The 19,793-nt window shown below is 40.7% G+C and overlaps 1 protein-coding gene across 1 annotated transcript in view; it reads left to right on the top strand.

Moving 5' to 3' along the window:
• Positions 1-6,699: 6,699 nt before the first annotated feature.
• antxr1c (ANTXR cell adhesion molecule 1c) overlaps positions 6,700-19,793 on the top strand; it is a 66,493-nt gene continuing 53,399 nt past the window's right edge. The window contains exon 1 of the mRNA XM_047378183.1: positions 6,700-7,254. Within this exon, the coding sequence (XP_047234139.1) occupies positions 7,121-7,254 (134 nt within the window). The 5' untranslated portion in view covers positions 6,700-7,120. The remainder of the gene's footprint in view (positions 7,255-19,793) is intronic.

Below are 19,793 nucleotides of genomic sequence, written 5' to 3'. Positions count from 1 at the left end.
CGTTTTCGTGGTCTGCCCGCAAAATACTGCCCAGAACTCGAAAACGAAAAAGCATTCCGAGCTGCGGGCGCAGAAGAGTGACGTCAGCAGCCGCCCTTCCTCAACTCCCTGCTGACCGAGCTACCCATCTTGTTCGGTAGGAGGCGCTGTGCACGTCTGCATTGCATTACATTGCAAACGTGCCGAGAAATTGATTGAATTGCAGCAGGGTCGAGCTCAATTTGTGGCAGTGACAGGCAGAACTGGTTGTTCCGGTGGCGGGCAGAACTGGTAGTTCCGGTGGCGGGCAGAACTGGTAGTTCCGGTGGCAGGCTCGCCACAGCCTGCCGCACGGTGGCACGGGATTCCGCGAGGATGCCAGAAGGTGCCAGACCGGCCGTAAAAGCTTGCCAATGCGATTGCCGCTGTTTTTGTGGAAGCTGATGCTGATTATCGGCAAATGGGTTGTCATTATTGTTATAGCCTGTTACCTTTAAATAATGATTTCATTATTGATTATTATTTAATAAACAGCTTTAGACCCATAACATAAGGTGATTGTATTTACTTGACATGGAAAATAAATAGCACTATGTGTTTGTGTGACGTGTTGAAAGGATGACGATTTATTGCACAAACAGCCGGTTTATTATAGAGCACGAGCGGCTATTCTGAATCGTCACTCAAAGAAAAATATAAATAAACGCTTAAAAACACGCTGGATGTCCCAGGCCATGAGGCTGCCACCGGAACTACCAGTTCTGCCTGTCACTGCCACAAATTGAGCTCGGCCCTGCTGCAATTCAATCAATTTCTCGGCACGTTTGCAATGTAATGCACTGCAGACGTGCACAGCGCCTCCTACCGAACAAGATGGGTAGCTCGGTCAGCAGGGAGCTGAGGAAGAGCGGCTGCTGACGTCACTCTTCTGCGCCCGCAGCTCGGAATGCTTTTTCGTTTTCGAGTTCTGGGCAGTATTTTGCGGGCAGACCACAAAAACGAAAAAGCAATGTCTGCTTTGTTTTCTTTTTGATTATGGCATAAAATGTTCAGTCGTGAAGAAGAAAATGCAAATGCAAATAGAAGGATTGATTACTAATTTTATTTATGGGTCAAATAACGCAGCCGCATTCTTAAAATGAAAAAGCATTTCTGGAAATGCTTTTTCATTTTCAAATTTTACATTTCAAATTGAATTTTGGTATCTATTTGCTGGGGCATATTTAAAAAAATAAATCTCAAATGTCTTTTTCATTTTAATTAAGTGAAAGAATGAGCAGTCTTGAAGAAGAAAATGCAAATGCAAATAGGATTATTGATTACTAATTTCATTTAAGAGTCAAACAATGCAGCCACATTCTTAAAATGAAAAAGCATTTCTGAAAATGCTTTTTAATTTGAAATATGGTAACGATTTGCTTCCATACATCTCTGCTTCCCCGGGTCCGTTGATTTGGGCACAGGTTTCAAAAGAGTGAAATAAACACAAAATACAATCAGCCTAAGTTCGCCTCTGCGCAGAGTGAGAGAGATGCCCAGGCCAACACCTGCGAGCAATAACTGCTCTCTCTGGTTCCAGCTCGTTTTATTAAGTCTCCAGGGTGTGTTCACATTTCCTTTTTTACATATATCATATCACTTAGTTGTATAGCATAACAGTTCGTTATGTCCAAATAAGGAGTGCTTCCTGTTTTTACTTCCAGCAAGCTCATCTTCTCCTGTCTCCTTCACTCCCATCCGCTACTCCCCTATCCTTCACCAATTTATGACCTCTATCCGCATTCCCTATCCGCTACTACCCCTGTCCTCTATCTGCACATTCCAGTTACAGACATAGATAGTTTATATTCTACAAAACCTAGGATTATTCTTGTTCTCTTCTATTAATGATGAGAAATAAGCTGTTCTGGCTTGGCGAAGTGTCTTTTTATACAACAGTAAGCTATTTTTCCAGATTAAGTAGGAATCCTCTAGGTGTAGCTATTAATTGGCCTGGGACTAATCAATAAATCGGACTGAAAGATGGTTGCTACTCCTCCTCGCCCAGTATTTTGAGGAATGTGAAAATTAAAATAATTAGTAGGAGTTGACTCATTTATAGTAACATAATCCTCTTGCTGCAGCCAGGTTTTTGTGAGGCAAAATAAATCAATCTGATTGTCACAAATCAGGTCACTAACTAGCAATGTCTTTGAAGAGAGAGATCTTATGTTCAGTAAGCCACATTTAATTATTTTATTTTTCTTTTTAGTCTGAGTTGTGTTTATTTTTATTAGATTTTCCTCATTTCCTCCTTTTAGATTATTTTTTAATCTATTCAATTTTGGCCGTGGGCGAGACACTTAATAGGGTAATGGGTGGGTAGCAGTACAGAAGCTGCAGAGAGGAGTGTTAAACTACGACCCTGCTTCCTGGTCTGAACCCTGGGTTGTCAGAGTTTTGGAGAACTAATAAATTCGGCCAGATTCCTAGAAAGAAGAGCTGCTCCATCCAAAGTGGGATGGATGCCGTCTCACCGGATCAGACCAGGTTTTCCCCAAAATGTTCGCCAATTATCAGTGTTGCCCACATTGTTTTCTGGACACCACCTAGACAGCCAGCGGTTGAATGACAGCATGCGGCTAAACATGTTTAGAAGAATATTAAGAGATATGGTTTCAAATGCCACACTAAGATTACAGAATAACTAAAATTATTCAGCATCCCATAAACTGGAAGTAATGCTAAAATGCAAATTTTAAACAAATAGACATAATAAATACAAACCAATAATTAATCTTTGACATTTATGGTAAAGCTGTGGTAAACAATAATACAGGTCCTTCTCAACATATTAGCATATTGTGATGAAGTTCATTTTTCATAATGTCATGATGAAAATTTAACATTCATATATTTTAGATTCATTGCACACTAACTGAAATATTTCAGGTCTTTTATTGTCTTAATACGGATGATTTTGGCATACAGTTCATGAAAACCCAAAATTCCTATCTCACAAAATTAGCATATTTCATCCGACCAATAAAAGAAAAGAGTTTTTAATACAAAAACCGTCAACCTTCAAATAATCATGTACAGTTATGCACTCAATACTTGGTCGGGAATCCTTTGGCAGAAATGACTGCTTCAATGCGGCGTGGCATGGAGGCAATCAGCCTGTGGCACTGCTGAGGTTTTATGGAGGCCCAGGATGCTTCGATAGCGACCTTTAGCTCATCCAGAGTGTTGGGTCTTGAGTCTCTCAACGTTCTCTTCACAATATCCCACAGATTCTCTATGGGGTTCAGGTCAGGAGAGTTGGCAGGCCAATTGAGCACAGTGATACCATGGTCAGTAAACCATTTACCAGTGGTTTTAGCACTGTGAGCAGGTGCCAGGTCGTGCTGAAAAATGAAATCTTCATCTCCATAAAGCTTTTCAGCAGATGGAAGCATGAAGTGCTCCAAAATCTCCTGATAGCTAGCTGCATTGACCCTGCCCTTGATAAAACACAGTGGACCAACACCAGCAGCTGACACGGCACCCCAGACCATCACTGACTGTGGGTACTTGACACTGGACTTCTGGCATTTTGGCATTTCCTTCTCCCCAGTCTTCCTCCAGTCTCTGGCACCTTGATTTCCAAATGACATGCAGAATTTGCTTTCATCCGAAAAAAGTACTTTGGACCACTGAGCAACAGTCCAGTGCTGCTTCTCTGCTGACTGTGGGTACTTGACACTGGACTTCTGGCATTTTGGCATTTCCTTCTCCCCAGTCTTCCTCCAGTCTCTGGCACCTTGATTTCTGAATGACATGCAGAATTTGCTTTCATCCGAAAAAAGTACTTTGGACCACTGAGCAACAGTCCAGTGCTGCTTCTCTGTAGCCCAGGTCAGGCGCTTCTGCCGCTGTTTCTGGTTCAAAAGTGGCTTGACCTGGGGAATGCGGCACCTGTAGCCCATTTCCTGCACACGCCTGTGCACGGTGGCTCTGGATGTTTCTACTCCAGACTCAGTCCACTGCTTCCGCAGGTCCCCCAAGGTCTGGAATCGGCCCTTCTCCACAATCTTCCTCAGGGTCCGGTCACCTCTTCTCGTTGTGCAGCGTTTTCTGCCACACTTTTTCCTTCCCACAGACTTCCTACTGAGGTGCCTTGATACAGCACTCTGGGAACAGCCTATTCGTTCAGAAATTTCTTTCTGTGTCTTACCCTCTTGCTTGAGGGTGTCAATAGTGGCCTTCTGGACAGCAGTCAGGTTGGCAGTCTTACCCATGATTGGGGTTTTGTGTGATGAACCAGGCTGGGAGTTTTAAAGGCCTCAGGAATCTTTTGCAGGTGTTTAGAGTTAACTTGTTGATTCAGATGATTAGGTTCATAGCTCGTTTAGAGACCCTTTTAATGATATGCTAATTTTGTGATAGGAATTTTGGGTTTTCATGAGCTGTATGCCAAAATCATCCGTATTAAGACAATCAAAGACCTGAAATATTTCAGTTAGTGTGCAATGAATCTAAAATATATGAATGTTAAATTTTCATCATGACATTATGGAAAATAATGAACTTTATCACAATATGCTAATATTTTGAGAAGGACCTGTATTTTCAAACCTGATTCAAAGAAACCAACAGTTCACATCTCAGTTTTTCAGGGTGTTGGTTACAGAACTGGTGAGCATAGAAACTAAATATTTCCTCCTTTTTTTACTTTTGGTCTTGAGAACACAGAGTGAACATGTTTCTGATGGGCTGAGGGGTATAAATGGTCTATTCCTAATAGGCAACTAAGGTATGGAATAAAAGTGGCTAGAGAATTAAACCTTAAGGAACCCCACATGAGATGTGTGATCACCCCAATTTATATCTGTCAAATGACCCAAAGTAGTCTAGGTTTGCTAAGTCAGATCCAAAGAAATGTATGGCTAATTACCAGGCCTGAGCAGAACCTGACTGCATACTAAAAAGGTAATTCAGCCATCTAATTTAGGACCAAGGATCCATCTAAAAGTTGCAGGACACTAGCTCTCAAGCTCTCCTGGTCCAGAGTGCACGCCACCTCTTGAACATTGATTATGGAGACCTTAATGACCCTGCTACTTGATCGCGGATGCACTTTTCTTTGAAACTGTGGTAATCGGAGGAGGTGGAAAGGTAATTTTGCACTTAAAGATAAAAAGAAATCATATATAGCTTGCTTTAAAAAACAGAAAGATGGGTCCATTATTTAGGGTCTTATCTGAAGACCTCACAGGTGTGTTAAAGACCATCAGTGAACAAACAGCATCATAAAGACCAAGAAACACAGCTGACAGATCAGGGAGAAAGTTGTGGAGAAGCAGGGTTAGATTATTAAAGTACATCCCGAGCTTTGAACATCTCACAGAGCTGTGTTTAATCCATCATTAGAAAAATGGAAAGAGAATGGCACAACTGTAAATCTACCAAGACATGGTTCGACTGTCCACCACAACTGGCCAGCTGGGCAAGGACAGCATAAATAATAGAATATCCAAGAAGCCCATGGTGACTCTGGAGGAGCTGCCCAGATCTTTGGCTCTGGTGGAAGAATCTGTCAACAGGACAAATTAGTCATGCAATTCGCAAATCTGACCTGTATTAAAAAGTGACAGGAAGAAAGCCACTGTTGACAGAAAGCCATAAGAAATCCCATTGCCGTTTTCTACAATCCATGTAGGAGGCAGAGGAAGAATGTAAAAGGTGCTCTGAATAGATGAGACCTAAACTGACCATTTTGACCCATATACAAAATACATCGTGTGGGAGAAAACAAACATTGGACATCAATCTGAGCACACCATCCCTGGAATGAGGCGTGGCAGTGTTAAAATCATGCTATAGTGATGCTTTTCTTAAACAGGGACAAGAAGGCTTGGTTGAAAGATGGATTCAAATAAATTGAGGGCAATACTAGAGAAAACCTGCCAGCAGTTGCAGAAGAGATTGGGACAGAGGTACACTTTTTAGTAGGACAAGACCAAACATTCATTCATGTATGTACAGTATATCTCTTGTGACTGAGCTTTGCTGCTTTAGGATTCATACATATTGCACAACCTGGCAGCATTGTATGTCCTATTTTTAACTCTGTAACATTTCCCATTATCCTCACTGTCTGTACTGTGGCTTTTTAGCCCGTAAGCACCTCATGTTAATCAATTTATGTTTTTACCTTTACCTTAGCCAGTTTATTTTTGTAATGTTGATGAAAATATGTGAGGGTATCTAAGAATTCTGACTTAACACTTATTTTATGCTTCTTCAAGATCAGTGTGTACAGATTTCCTCATTGGCGCACATTTCTTGATAAAAGCCAAGAATTACACTGTATGGTAACTAAGAATTAGTTTTCTTCTGTAAAACTGCTATTTCTGATATTTAAGGCACTTTTATGGCACCCTTTTATTTATTAGGCTGTATTTCAAAGAATGTAGTTGTAATCACTTTGCTAGAAGGAAAATAAATAGTAAGTAATGTAAATGGCTGAATTTTGTTTACTGTGATGTGACAAAGGTGCTGACAAAGCAGCTATACTGATCCATAACAGGATGGTAAAAATTAAGCTACAGCATTTTTTTGTTTTTTTTGTTTTGTTTTTTTGTTTGACTAAACCCATTCCCTGTTAAAGTGCTCTTGTCAGCCATGAGGGAGGTGCAAAACAAGATCTTAACCCATTTTTCCCCTCTGTCTCTCCTCCTCAGGATGAAACATGAAACCTGGGCAACTTCAGTCGAGTCTGTCCCATGGGTTCCAACTTCTTCCAGCGTTAAACACTGCTCTACACATCCCAGATCCCATTCTGCATTTTTACACCCAACTGAGACTTTGACAACAAAAAAAAAACCAAAACCTTTTTAAAATCATTTCTACAGCTGAACGGATGTTTTTCTAGGGGAAAAAATTGCATTTCTCTTGCATCTGAGAAAAAGTATATATCCATATATCCATCTGAGACTGTCTCTGGCAGTCATGATTATTCACTGACTTTTAAACAGAAAACCTTTTCTTTTTGCCTAACTGAATCTTCCTATTTTTACAAACTGAAGAAAATTTACGGAAACAAGGGTTTTTTTTCCCCCTGCAACCCACAAAGGACTAAAGTTTACCCACCGTTGACAGATTACAGAGAACGGCGAACATGCGTATGATTTTGGTTCTGGTCGGATTATTTCTGCTGTCTTTTCCATCAGCAAGAGCGGAGCCGGAGCCGCCGGAGGAGGAGGAGGAGAGCTCTTGTCACGGCGCCTTTGACCTATACTTTGTGCTCGATAAGTAAGTTGAACCGATTTGGCATCAGTTCTGTTCAGAAATATTAAAAATAAGACAAAAGCAGAAGGTCGAGGCAAAACTGTCAAACATTCTAAACACTTTGAATTTTACTTACTTGCACCGGGTTTTCATTTCATTTATTGGTGGAAAAAAGTGACATAGGCTACATTTAAGGAGAAAACTACGGCAAATGTGCTGAATATTTTTGATCGAATCAGCAAACACAGGTTTACCAAGAAAGTTCATTTTTAAAGCTCCCACTTCACATGCAAAATAACTTGGCTGCAAGTGTCAGTGTTATTTTTTGTTTTAGTCCACGTTTTAAGCTAATGAGCTGCAAGTGTTAGCTGAAGAGCATCTTCAATCTAGTGCAATGACGCTCGTGAACTGAGTTTGCTGACGAAGCGGAAAAGCAGCAAGGATTACGTGAAAGGCACAAAAACAGTCTCTGTCTGATATGGCGGGCAAAATGTGCCAAACTTTAATACATGGACAAAACATTAAATAATGAATTAAATGGTGTGATGGTACATCTTGTTTACAAGAGAGTGTATAAAAATAGGTTGACAAGGATCAGGATCCACATGATATTCAAAATTTTTTTTTTTAGAAAACTGAAATTTGTTTTGTACAGATACTGCTTTTTTAGTGACCCCATCACTGTCCACTCATTTCCTTTCCATGCTGTACGCCCACGTAAGTCCTTGTTGTTGGTTGTGCAAATTATTGAAAGGTTTCCAAATCTGTAATCAGTGCAGGAACATCTTGTCCAAGTTTTAGAATTTTATTTATTTTTCTGTTGGGTGGTTCTAATGCTGAATCTAGAAAATGGTCCCTTAGTGTGTTTTAGAATAAAGTTGTTTTAAATCTCAAGCTGTGCTTCAAGGAAGCTCTGTTCAGTGTAGAAAAATGAAGTTCTACACGTTTGATCACTCTCAATATTTTAGATTTTTCACAGGTTTTAGTTTAGTGTCAATCCACCCAAAATCTACATCTCATTCAATATGGATTGGTATTTTCTAGTTTTTAAATCAATGAAGGCTCATTAGTTGTGTATGTGACTATTTTTATGAGGATATTTTCTATTTTATGTTATGTACTAATGAATTATCATGAAAAGGACACAACTATGCTACCTGTTTTTTCTTAAATGGTGTGATGGTACATCTTGTTTACAAGAGAGTGTATAAAATAGGTTGACAAGGATCAGGATCCACATGATATTCAAAATTTTTTTTTTTAGAAAACTGAAATTTGTTTTGTACAGATACTGCTTTTTTAGTGACCCCATCACTGTCCACTCATTTCCTTTCCATGCTGTACGCCCACGTAAGTCCTTGTTGTTGGTTGTGCAAATTATTGAAAGGTTTCCAAATCTGTAATCAGTGCAGGAACATCTTGTCCAAGTTTTAGAATTTTATTTATTTTTCTGTTGGGTGGTTCTAATGCTGAATCTAGAAAATGGTCCCTTAGTGTGTTTTAGAATAAAGTTGTTTTAAATCTCAAGCTGTGCTTCAAGGAAGCTCTGTTCAGTGTAGAAAAATGAAGTTCTACACGTTTGATCACTCTCAATATTTTAGATTTTTCACAGGTTTTAGTTTAGTGTCAATCCACCCAAAATCTACATCTCATTCAATATGGATTGGTATTTTCTAGTTTTTAAATCAATGAAGACTCATTAGTTGTGTATGTGACTATTTTTATGAGGATATTTTCTATTTTATGTTATGTACTAATGAATTATCATGAAAAGGACACAACTATGCTACCTGTTTTTTCTTAAAAACAGGTAGCAGGGGGGGGTCAATTTTTACAGTGTACCTAATATTATCTCGCTAAGCTGTCCATCCTTTTCACAATCCTAAATTTCTGCTTTGGTGGTCGGTAGTAGCACAATTTAGATTCTTCAGCCTCATTATTCCTCGTCAGGAACTGATGAAAAATAATCGACTGATCGCAGGAATAGTCTATCTTCAACAGGCACCAGCTGAAGCCACAGATTAAGCTTTATCAGATTCAAGAGCCTGCCATAAACAATGCAATAACTAGGCATGTAGGGTTAAGGTTAGGCATGTTTGAACATGTTCAGGTTTTGAGTTGGCATGTTCTGACATATTCAGGTCTCAAAGGGACATAGGTGTGTGATTATTAAGAAAGTCACGAAAGAAGACATTTAACTAAACCAATTCTTACCAGTTATTTTAAGCCCACAGACTTAACATAGCTCTGGTCAAGATGATTGGTCTGTAGTAGACTTGCTGTGCAGGTTAACCAATCAGATGTTAGAGTCAAATTGTTAGCAACAGTGATCATTCTTTCATAGTGCACTGCAGCCTATGAAATATAAATATTATTATTATAATAGTTTAATTAATATTATATGAAAATTGAGTTATGTCATCCAATCAATATGTATTTATTTGGAATGCTATTTAGGTTATGAGCTGTATAACATTTATGTAAAGATTAATCTTTTACTGGATGGCCCACTGTTATAAAGTGGAGGTGGTCATATAATTCCTAAAGAAAAGCAAACCCTCCAAGCTGTTCTTATTTTTTCTAAAAGTACTGTTTCTTTTTAGCTCAGTGACCCCATTAGTGTCCACTCTTTTCCTTTCCATTCTGTATGCCTGCGTAGGAAAAAATATTGTGGCTAAGTGACATCTAAGCACTGGACTTCCACAGTTGGGGAGAATAGAAACGCAAGAGAAACTTTTGAAGTGTTTGCTGTTTTCCATTTGTCTGGTTTCCATCAGTTTACACCAACCTTACAACCCCTTTTCCATTCAGTCTAGTAACCTAAAAACCCACAAACGAACCTCACCACTAAATAAATGAAAGAAAATTAAATGAATAAATTAAAGGCATGCAAAAGTAATAACTTTTGACCCACAATTTTCATTGAAATAGTTTAAAATGTTTATTAACTATGACGAGAAAAACCAGAGAGAACAAAAGGTTAAAAGTTGAAATAAAAGCAAATAACAAATAATTGGAGAGTAGTAGGAGAATGAAGCAGAATTTTCTCAAGAACTTTAGATAAGAAAAGAAGATTTGATATAGGTCTGTAATTTATTAAGTCATCTTGATCAAGAGAAGGTTTCTTAAGTAAAGGTTTAATTATAGTTACCTTAAAAGCCTGCAGTGTTGGTTTTACTTTTAATAGAATCAATTTTATAAAGAATATTTATACATATTTATTTATAAAGAATCCCATAAAGTCATACTGCTGAGAGCTCAACAAAGCTACTCAACAAAGCTATGACTCTGTCAGCATGAATGTTAAAATCCCTCACTATAATGATCTTATCAGTATTTAACACTAAATCAGTTAAGAAGTCTGAGAACTGATCTAAAACTTAAAGATCCGGGCCTGGTGGATGTTACAAAACAACAAACAAATGTGGTTTTAGTGCTTTGAAATTTGGATGAGGAAAAAAAGAGTTTGATATTCAAAAGAATTGTAGATATTAACTGGCCTGGGACTAATCAATAAATCGGACTGAAAAATGGTTGGCAGTCTTTGCCCAGTATTTCAAGAAATGTGAAAATTTAAGTAATTAGATAATCCTGCTGCGGCCAGGTTTCTGTGAGACAAAATAAATCAGTCTGATTATCACAAATCAAGTCATAAACTAACAGAGACTTTGAAGAGAGAGATCTAATGTTCAGTAACCCACATTGGTTTTATTTTTCTCTTCAGTTAGAGTTGTGTTTATTTTTATGAAGTTTTCATGGTTTGTTCACTTAAAATTTATTTTAATCTATTCGATTTTGACCATGGACAAGACACTGTCTCAATGGGGTAATGGGTCCGCCCAAAGAGGGATGGATGTCGGCTCTCCGGATCAGACCAAATTCTACCAAACATTTTCACCAATTATCAATGTAGCCCACATCATTTTCAGGACACCACCTAGACAGGCAGGTGTTGAATGACACGATGTGGCTAAGACTGGTCAGACCAGGAAGGGGATGAGAAAACATTACAATGTCAGACATTGTTTTGGCAAACCTGCACACAGAAGAACTAATTTTAGAGATCTCTAATTAGCGTAATCGGGTGTCATTACTAGTTGGCTTCTCAGCAGGTGTGTCGCTGAGCAGGCAAAATCTGTTAGAAACTTGGATGGCTTGGTGGTGACCCGTAGAGTAGGATCTGGACTATGCATTGTCCCCATCGTCACCCAGTCGGCCTGGGATCCTGGCTGCATGGGCTATGCTGGAGGGCTGCTACGGGGAGGTACCTACAGTGGCTCCTCGCTAGTTAGGGGGCCTCTGCAATCTGCTGGTTTTTCAACAGCGCACAGCCAGGCCACCAATTCCGACACCCTTGCCTCCATAGTTACATTTATTACATGTACCATTATCACTAAAGGAGTCAGAGGAGTAACTGAACATCCGACACACAGAGCAGGAGAGAGGAGGAGACTCAGAGAGAGACTGAGAAATAATGGGAGAGACAGAACTGTTAGCCATAGTAGTGCTCGAACTAACACTAAGCTACCTCTTACCAGGACAAGAAAGGCCATGTGAAACACAGAGGGTTCCCAAACGTAAAGTGCAGCAACAGAAAACACTTGTTTTATCTGTTAGAATAAGTAATAGATAAAATGATGTAAAGACAGTTCAGATTAAGTCGAGAAAGTCTGATGCACAAAACAATCCACTGAGTGCAAAAGCGTAAACAGGAAGTGACGGAATGTGCCTTACCTGACGTATTACCAAAGTTGTCTTGAAATGAAACTTTCAGTCTATGTGACTGGAAGAAATGTAATAATATGCATTGAAATTAGCACCCATGTGACAAAATAGGGGTGTAATGAGAGTTCATGGTATGAGATACTGTGATATAAAGACACCATAATCTTTGTCATCAGAGTTAAGGCTATTTAGTAGCATTCTACAGTACTTTCTCTAGGGAACTAAGTCTAACCTATTTTTATGATCCTCTAATCTAATAAATCTGAATTGTGCCACTCATTTTTTAGCTCACATTACTAAAGCAAAGTCAGAGGGGAGGAGACAAACAAGAGTGCATAGGAAGCAATAATGTTTATGGAAAATCTGGTGTTAATTTAAAGAGGAACATGTTGCACGCAGAACCTCTAAGGGGCTGATTTTGGATGTCCTTTGTATGGTTAAGCAAAATGAGAAACAATGTGTTTCATACAGCTTAACATGACTGGGATGTTTACAGCACCTCAACTTGCCAGCTTTGTCTAATGTACTTTTTCATAATATTTAATCCATGTAATCGGTGCTGCCACACTGGACCTACAAAAAAGGGACCGCTGCACAGATGTGCAGTATTGCATTCAGCTTGTGCTGTGAGGTAAACACTGATGCATGCAGCAAATGAGAAAACAGATTCTTTCCCCCACAATGTTAAATTCTATAATTAGTACTGTCATGTGCTTTGTTGCCCACTCTGATGGGGATGATGACTAAACAGACATAATTTGTGGACTTCAAACATGGAAAGCTCATTAGAAACATGTCTCGGCCTTCCTGACGCCATAGCAGTTCCTCATAACTCAGGTCTGAGTTAGTTTATAGGACACGACCAGATCTGCACACTCTGATTTAGCTACAGAGCGTGGCAAAAATATTCATCCAACTTTGCCACATTTTGACACATTGCAACCACAAGTGTTATTATTTTATTGAACATTTATGTGATGACCAATTTCACTATTAGGTGCGTTTTTGTGTTGGTCTATCACATAAACTCCCAATAAAATGCCTGAAGTTTGTGGTTGTAATGTGAAGAAAAGGATCATGGGTTTGTGTTAAGGGAAGGTATTGATACTTTGCCCCAGAAAGAGTTCTCCAGAAGTATTTAATGCAGACTTGGGAAGATTAACTCATATCATGGCTCAGGCATTCTGGGCTGTGCTTGTTCAGATGCATGGCTGGATGACGTGCGAGGGGCAGTGTTTGCCAATAGCTGTATGGCTGCCAGTGTGGAACTGGGACATCTGGGAGTAAGTTTAGAAATGCCAGCTTTTGAGAGGTATAAAATTATTATTTAGAATTTTGTTTTTGCTGTGCACAACCATAAGATCCTTAACAGTAGCCTTCCGACTAGCCAGTGGGAGGATACGCACTGATAGAAAATCCTATCAAAACTGTCAAACCTTTCAAATAAATATGGAAATTTTGTCTTTAAACTCTGGCAACAGAAATACAATGAACTGAATTGGAAAGACCTACAATCTGAAGTACCTCTGTTTGATAGACATTCGTGGCTTGTGCCAGTCAGGTAATACACGGTTTTCACAGTGTTTGTTCTACAGTCCTTTGCAAAAGTAGTCATACAAAAATGTACACGAATTACACACTTTGTTCATATAAAGGGTGCAATGAAACAAGCTTGTCTTGGCTTTTCTTCTGAGGCCTCCAGAAGCAGCCCTAATCAAAGCGGATTTCCCCCATGGCCTGGAAAAGAAGGCCGGGACCGCATCGCACGCCTTCCTGCGTGCACATCCAGGTAGCAAGAGCTACCCCACCATATTGCGGCCACTCAAGGTGCCCTTGTCGAACGATTCGGCCGGGCCGGCAGAACAAGCAGCCCCACCCCACAGCTACGCAGGTTAGCTGCAAGTTAACACTTTGTGTACCCACACGTGGATGTTTTCCTCAACGCCCAGGACAACTTATCTACAGCACGGTTCACATAAGAGGTAGTGTTTGGGCAGAGAAGATTAGTTTAAACTAAAAAAATTTAGTTTAATGACGTTTGTTTTTATTTGTATTGAGAAACTCTGCTACAGTAAGTGCTAGCAGACTGGCACTCAGCTAAGGATGTGTTCTGTGTTGTGTTTTTAAAGTTAAGACAAACTTTATTTAATGGGTGGTTTTTAAACACAGAAGATCAACCATAACGCGGCATCAACGCTTTAATTAGTGGTAGTACCAGGCATAAGCTTCTTTTGTTAGCTCCAACAGGTAACGGCTAAGAACACGTACTCGCCCACTTTATAAGTCATCTAAAGATCATTTACCCAGAAAGGTTGTTTCCTTAAATATTATTTTACTAAGTGTGATAACTAATAAAACACCATTAAGACCCATTTATCCAAAAGGTTTGGTTCTTATTCAAAATAATATTTACATAAATATTATTTTGAATAAGTAAAGGCAGCTAATTAAACACCGATGAGAATTGGTCATCCAGCCTTATAGGGCAGGTATTCACAGGCAAGGAAGCCACTTTCAGCAATGGCTTTCTTCCTGCCATTCTTGCAATAAGGCCAGATTTATGGAGTGCATGAATAATAGTGGTCCTGTCCAAAGATTTTCCTACCTGAGCTAGAGACCTCTGCAGCCCATACCATGGACCTCTTAGCTGCTACTCTTTGCTCAGCCAGTCAGTTAAGGTGGATAGCCAAGTCTTGTTTGACTTGCAGTTGTCTCATACTGATAGATTAAACAGTACTATTTAAGATGGATTTGATTTAGGTGTATAACAGTAAAGTACACATACATGGCACACTTTTCAGATCTATATTTCTAAACAGATTTGAGAAGCATTTATCCGTTTAATTGCATTTTACAACTATGCACAATTTTTTGTTCATGTAAAATCCCCCAAAAATACATAAAAACATGTGGTTGTAATGTGAGTAAATGTAAAACATTATATTACAAGGCACTGTAAATAGCTGAAAGCAGTGGTGGCCATCCAGCTGTGGTGCCGCACTCCCTGATAAAAGAGGGGGAAATGTAAAACATATTTTTACAAATTCTGTTATATGTATTTCAGTTCACTTACTAAAGTGTGCCTCTATGTAATATGAAATATATATAAACTACATTTACCACCTACTGATATTCATTCACCTGTGAATTCCCACAGACAGACCCGTATGTTTCTATCTTGGGGCACTATTCAGAGTGCCCCAGCAGTGCAGCCGAATAGCCAACAGCAGTGCAGCCGAATAGCCAATTGTGTACAATTGCTAGGGCAAATGAATAAATATATATGGCCAATCAGTGTCGCATAATTTCAGAAAATTGGGGCACTGAAAATATCGCCCCTCGCAGGTTAAAAAAAGAACGCACAGTCAATCAGAGGGATGATGGCAAACATAACAAGCAAGGTGCATCTTCCACTGAATTTGATGAGATCCTTTTCAATCTGCGTGGGTTCTCACCGGGTACTCCGGCTTCCTCCCACAGTCCAAAGACATGCCTGTTAGGTTAATTGGTTGCTCTAAATTGCCCTTAGGTGTATGAATGAGAGTGTGCTTGGTTGTTTGTGTGTTGCCCTGCGATGGACAGGCGACTTGTCCAGGGTGTACCCCGCCTCCCGCCCTTAGACTGCTGGAGATAGGCACCAGCTCCCCCCGTGACCCACTATGGAATAAGCGGTAGAAAATGACTGACTGACTGACTTTTTAATCTAGCCATTCGCAAGAACGACAGTCCAGGTTAAGGAGCTGGGACCCAACAAACCCGACATTATCATCAACCTGCAGACCAAGGAGAAAAATAAAGTCTAAAACGAAAGTTTTTGCAAGAGTTGGTTAGAGCGCAATTCGTGGCTGACCAGCTGTGGAATAGCCAATGCACTTTTCTGTTTTCCCTGCATTCTTTTTAAAAGTGTCAAATGTGATTTAACATGGATACAGTCAGGACAAACCGACTTGAAGCATCTTTCCGAACGCATTAAAACGCATGAGCAATCAAGAGTTCATATGGAAAACTGAAAGCTAGCTGTGCTCAGAAAGATTAACATAGCGGCGCAGCTGTATGACGCACACCACTTTGCTGTAAGAAGGCACAATGAGGAGGTTGATAAGAATCGTAATATTTTATCTAAACTCAATGACTGTATTAAGTTTGGCGGTGCTTTTAAACTGGCAATGCATGGGCATTATGAAAGGGCTGCTGTTCAATAATCATCATCTTTATTGGTCGTTGCACATGTACATTACAACGAAATTTGCCCTCTGCATTTAACCCATCCCTTATAGGGAGCAGTGGGCTGCCATTGTGCAGCGCCCGGGGAGGATTCTGGGCCTAAGGGTCTTGCTCAGGGACCCAGAGTGGCAATCTATGGGATACGAACCTCGCCCCTTATGTCCCCTCTGGAACGCAAACCTCCTGTTCTAACCACTAGGCCACCACTCCCCTGGTAGTCGTTGTCTCACTGTTGATTACAATTTATATTGGAGTAGGTAGAGAATGTATTGTTACATCTGCCCCACAAAGATAATTTTTCAACAGCTGCCACTGGCTGAAAGCATGCAGTTTAAATGTCAAATCAGAAAACGAGGCTTAGCATGATCTTATTGCGGGTCTTTTGTTCTATATATATTGTGATATAAATTAAATAGCTTTAGCAAAAGTAATTCCAGGCTTTCTAAGCTACTTTCAGTATTTCCAATCCAGTCCCTTAATCCATATTCCTTTTACCTTACCTGGTTTTACATAAGCATTTACATTCTAAACATTCTTAGTGCAGCCACACAAGTCAGCTCACTGATATGACTCTGTGTCACGCTGCCTGAATACAGCCGAGTCAGCGCAAAGCACAAAATGCAGCTGCAGCCTGTAAATACTTTGGATGTGTCTGAATACGCTCTCGCTGTGGAATGACAGCCCTGCTGAGGGCTCTTTCCAGAAAATTGCTTCAGTGTTTACAGCAGGAAGTCACTTGCGGTAAAATATTAAGTCTTGTATTTAATGCAAATGTCTGCTTCCCTTACATAAGACATGTGTTGCAGAGTGCACATTCATGCCTGAAAAAAACTGCAAACTATAGCTCCATTAAGGTCTATCTGCAAAGCCTCTAACAACTTGTATCTAGCAGTTTTCACCCAGCAATTTGTCTTGGATTTGGAAGAGTTGCATTAGTTTAGCGATCATGTCCTAAACACATTTGTGCAACTGCTGTAACAGTTGGTTAGCGGTTCTGAGCAAATAAATCTCTGTGCCCACTCAGTTAAAGTGAAGCACGGTCATTGGCTGCAGCCTGGGGCGGTGTGGGTATAGGACTACCTACTGTTGCAAACTGCTTTCTCAGTGGAGGTGGGGTGTGTTTTATTTTTGCTGTACCAAGTTGTATGATTTCATAGCAGTGGAGAATTTTCTCACATGCCATTAGCCTGGTGCAGTCTGGGAGTGAAAATCCTCCTCAGTTGTTGGGAGGAGGATGGAGAGAAAATAACATAAACAATTAGTGGAGAATTGTTTAAACTGTTAGACTGAACATCTTTCAAAAATCCCAGAGGTAGCCAAGCAATTTATGTTCAACCACCAGTTTCCCCTTAATTAGGTAGCTAAAGTAATATCTGCGAGCTTTAGGGAAAATGACATCATTTGTTTTTTACATAAAATTAAATCAAATTAGCCTAATTCCTAGAAAGTTAAGATGTTGTGACTCTTGGTGTAATCTGTAACCCTAAAAGGTAGCTTTAGAAGTTTTTTATTAATAGTGTCTTTTTTAAATGGCTGTACTACACTGATTTAGCCTAATATCATGATATCTTGTATGTTGTTCTACAGCATCTATGTTTGAGCCTCTTATTTTGAAGAAGGAAAGGAGGTAGTTCTTGGTTGCCCTGTTGTGTTGACAGAGTTGACTAATAAAGGCTTCTTGTCAGGCTGGCTGACACCACTCCTTTAGAGAAGCATTGAAAAAGTCTCCAATGCTTTTAAATGTGGCAGCATTTTGGCTACTCCGGAAGAAAAGAGTTACAGACAGATAGATTTGTAAGCACTGTGTGTCATACTCCACACCTGTTTGTGTTTTTGTTGATTGTACTCACCTGATTTCTGTTAATCCCTGTTGTATTAAGTCTGTGTTTTCAGTTTCCTCATTGACTGGTTGTCTGTTATCATCCTGTTTTCATCCTTGGATCCTGTTACCTTGATTAAATTGTTTCCATCTTCAATGCTTCTGCCAATGTCCTGTTACCACTTCAGACCTTCACCACCACCTACCACTGTGAGAATTCATAACTCTTAGGTGCTAACAGTGCTGAAGTTAGCAGCTACTTTGGAGTTGCCTGTTGGTGCTAAAGGGCCTTTTGAAATGATTTAAATCTGGTGCATATTGGATTATCTCTTGATTAAAAACAAAAATACTTACACAATACTTAAACCTAAACTACACAATTCTACACTGAACAGAGATTCTTTACAACAAAACTTAAGGAATATGAACCCCCTTTCAGTGTTTGTTAAGGCCTTAGAATGAGACAAGCATAAAAAATAAAAAATGGGGATATTTAGTTCATCTCAAGGCTCAAAGGCTCGGCTCATCTTGTTCTTGTGAAATTGAAATGGATTACATAGTGGGTAAACATTTCTAATTACATCCATGCACAAAACGTCAGTGGACAACTATTTGGACAACTCTGCACTCTTGCGGACATCTTGTACTCGTACTCGTCGTCTTCCGCTTATTCAATTCAATTCAAAAATACTTTATTAATCCCAAAGGGAAATTAAATGTTGTTGTTGCTCATTATCCGGGACCGGGTCGCGGGGGCAGTAGACTCAGCATAGACACCCAGACGTCCCTCTCCCCAGACACCTCATCCAGCTCCTCTGGGGGAGCCCAAGGCGTTCCCAGGCCAGCCGAGAGACATAGTCCCTCCAGCGTGTCCTGGGCCATCCCCTGGGCCTCCTCCAGGTGAGGCGTGCCTGGAACACCTCCCAAAGGAGGCGCCCAGGAGGCATCTGGTATAGATGCCTATACCGGAGCCACCTCAACTGGCTCCTCTCGATGTGGAGGAGCAGCGGCTCTACTCCAAGCCCCTCCCGGATGGCCGAGCTCCTCACCCTATCTCTAAGGGAGTGCCCGGCCACCCTACGGAGGAAGCTCATTTCAGCCGCTTGTATCTGGGATCTCGTTCTTTCGGTCATGACCCAAAGTTCATGGCCATAGGTGAGGGTAGGAACGTAGACCGACTGGTAAATCGAGAGCTTCGCTTTTCGGCTCAGCTCTCTCTTTACCACAATGGACCGGCACAGCGCCCCCATTACTGCGGCAGCCGCACCGATCCGTCTGTTGATCTCCCGCTCCATTCTTCCCTCACTTGTGAACAAGACCCCGAGATACTTAAACTCCTTCACTTCAGGCAGGAACTCCCCACCAACCTGCAGAGGACAAGCCACCCTTTTCCGTCACTGTCACTGTCATTTGCCACGTGGGCGTTGAAGTCCCCCAGCAGAATAATGGAGTCCCCGGGAGGGGCACTATCCAGCACCCCTGACAGGGACGCCAAGAAGGCCGGGTACTTCATACTACTGCTCGGCCCGTAGGGTGAAACGGCAGTCAGATACCTGTCCGCAACCCGAAGGCCCAGGGATGCGACCCTCTCATCCACTGGGGTAAACCCCAACACGAGACGGCTGAGCTGGGGGGCAACAAGCAAACCCACCCCAGCCCGCCTCCTCTCCCCGTGGGCCACTCCAGAGTAGAAGAGAGTCCAGCCCCTCTCGAGGAGATGGGTTCCAGAGCCCACGTTGTGCGTGGAGGCAAGCCCGACTATTTCTAGTCGATATCTCTCGACCTCCGGCACAAG

This window comes from Girardinichthys multiradiatus, chromosome 10, assembly GCF_021462225.1.
Source record: "Girardinichthys multiradiatus isolate DD_20200921_A chromosome 10, DD_fGirMul_XY1, whole genome shotgun sequence".
Taxonomy (NCBI): domain Eukaryota; kingdom Metazoa; phylum Chordata; class Actinopteri; order Cyprinodontiformes; family Goodeidae; genus Girardinichthys; species Girardinichthys multiradiatus.
This window is presented reverse-complemented; position numbering and strand designations above follow the sequence as displayed.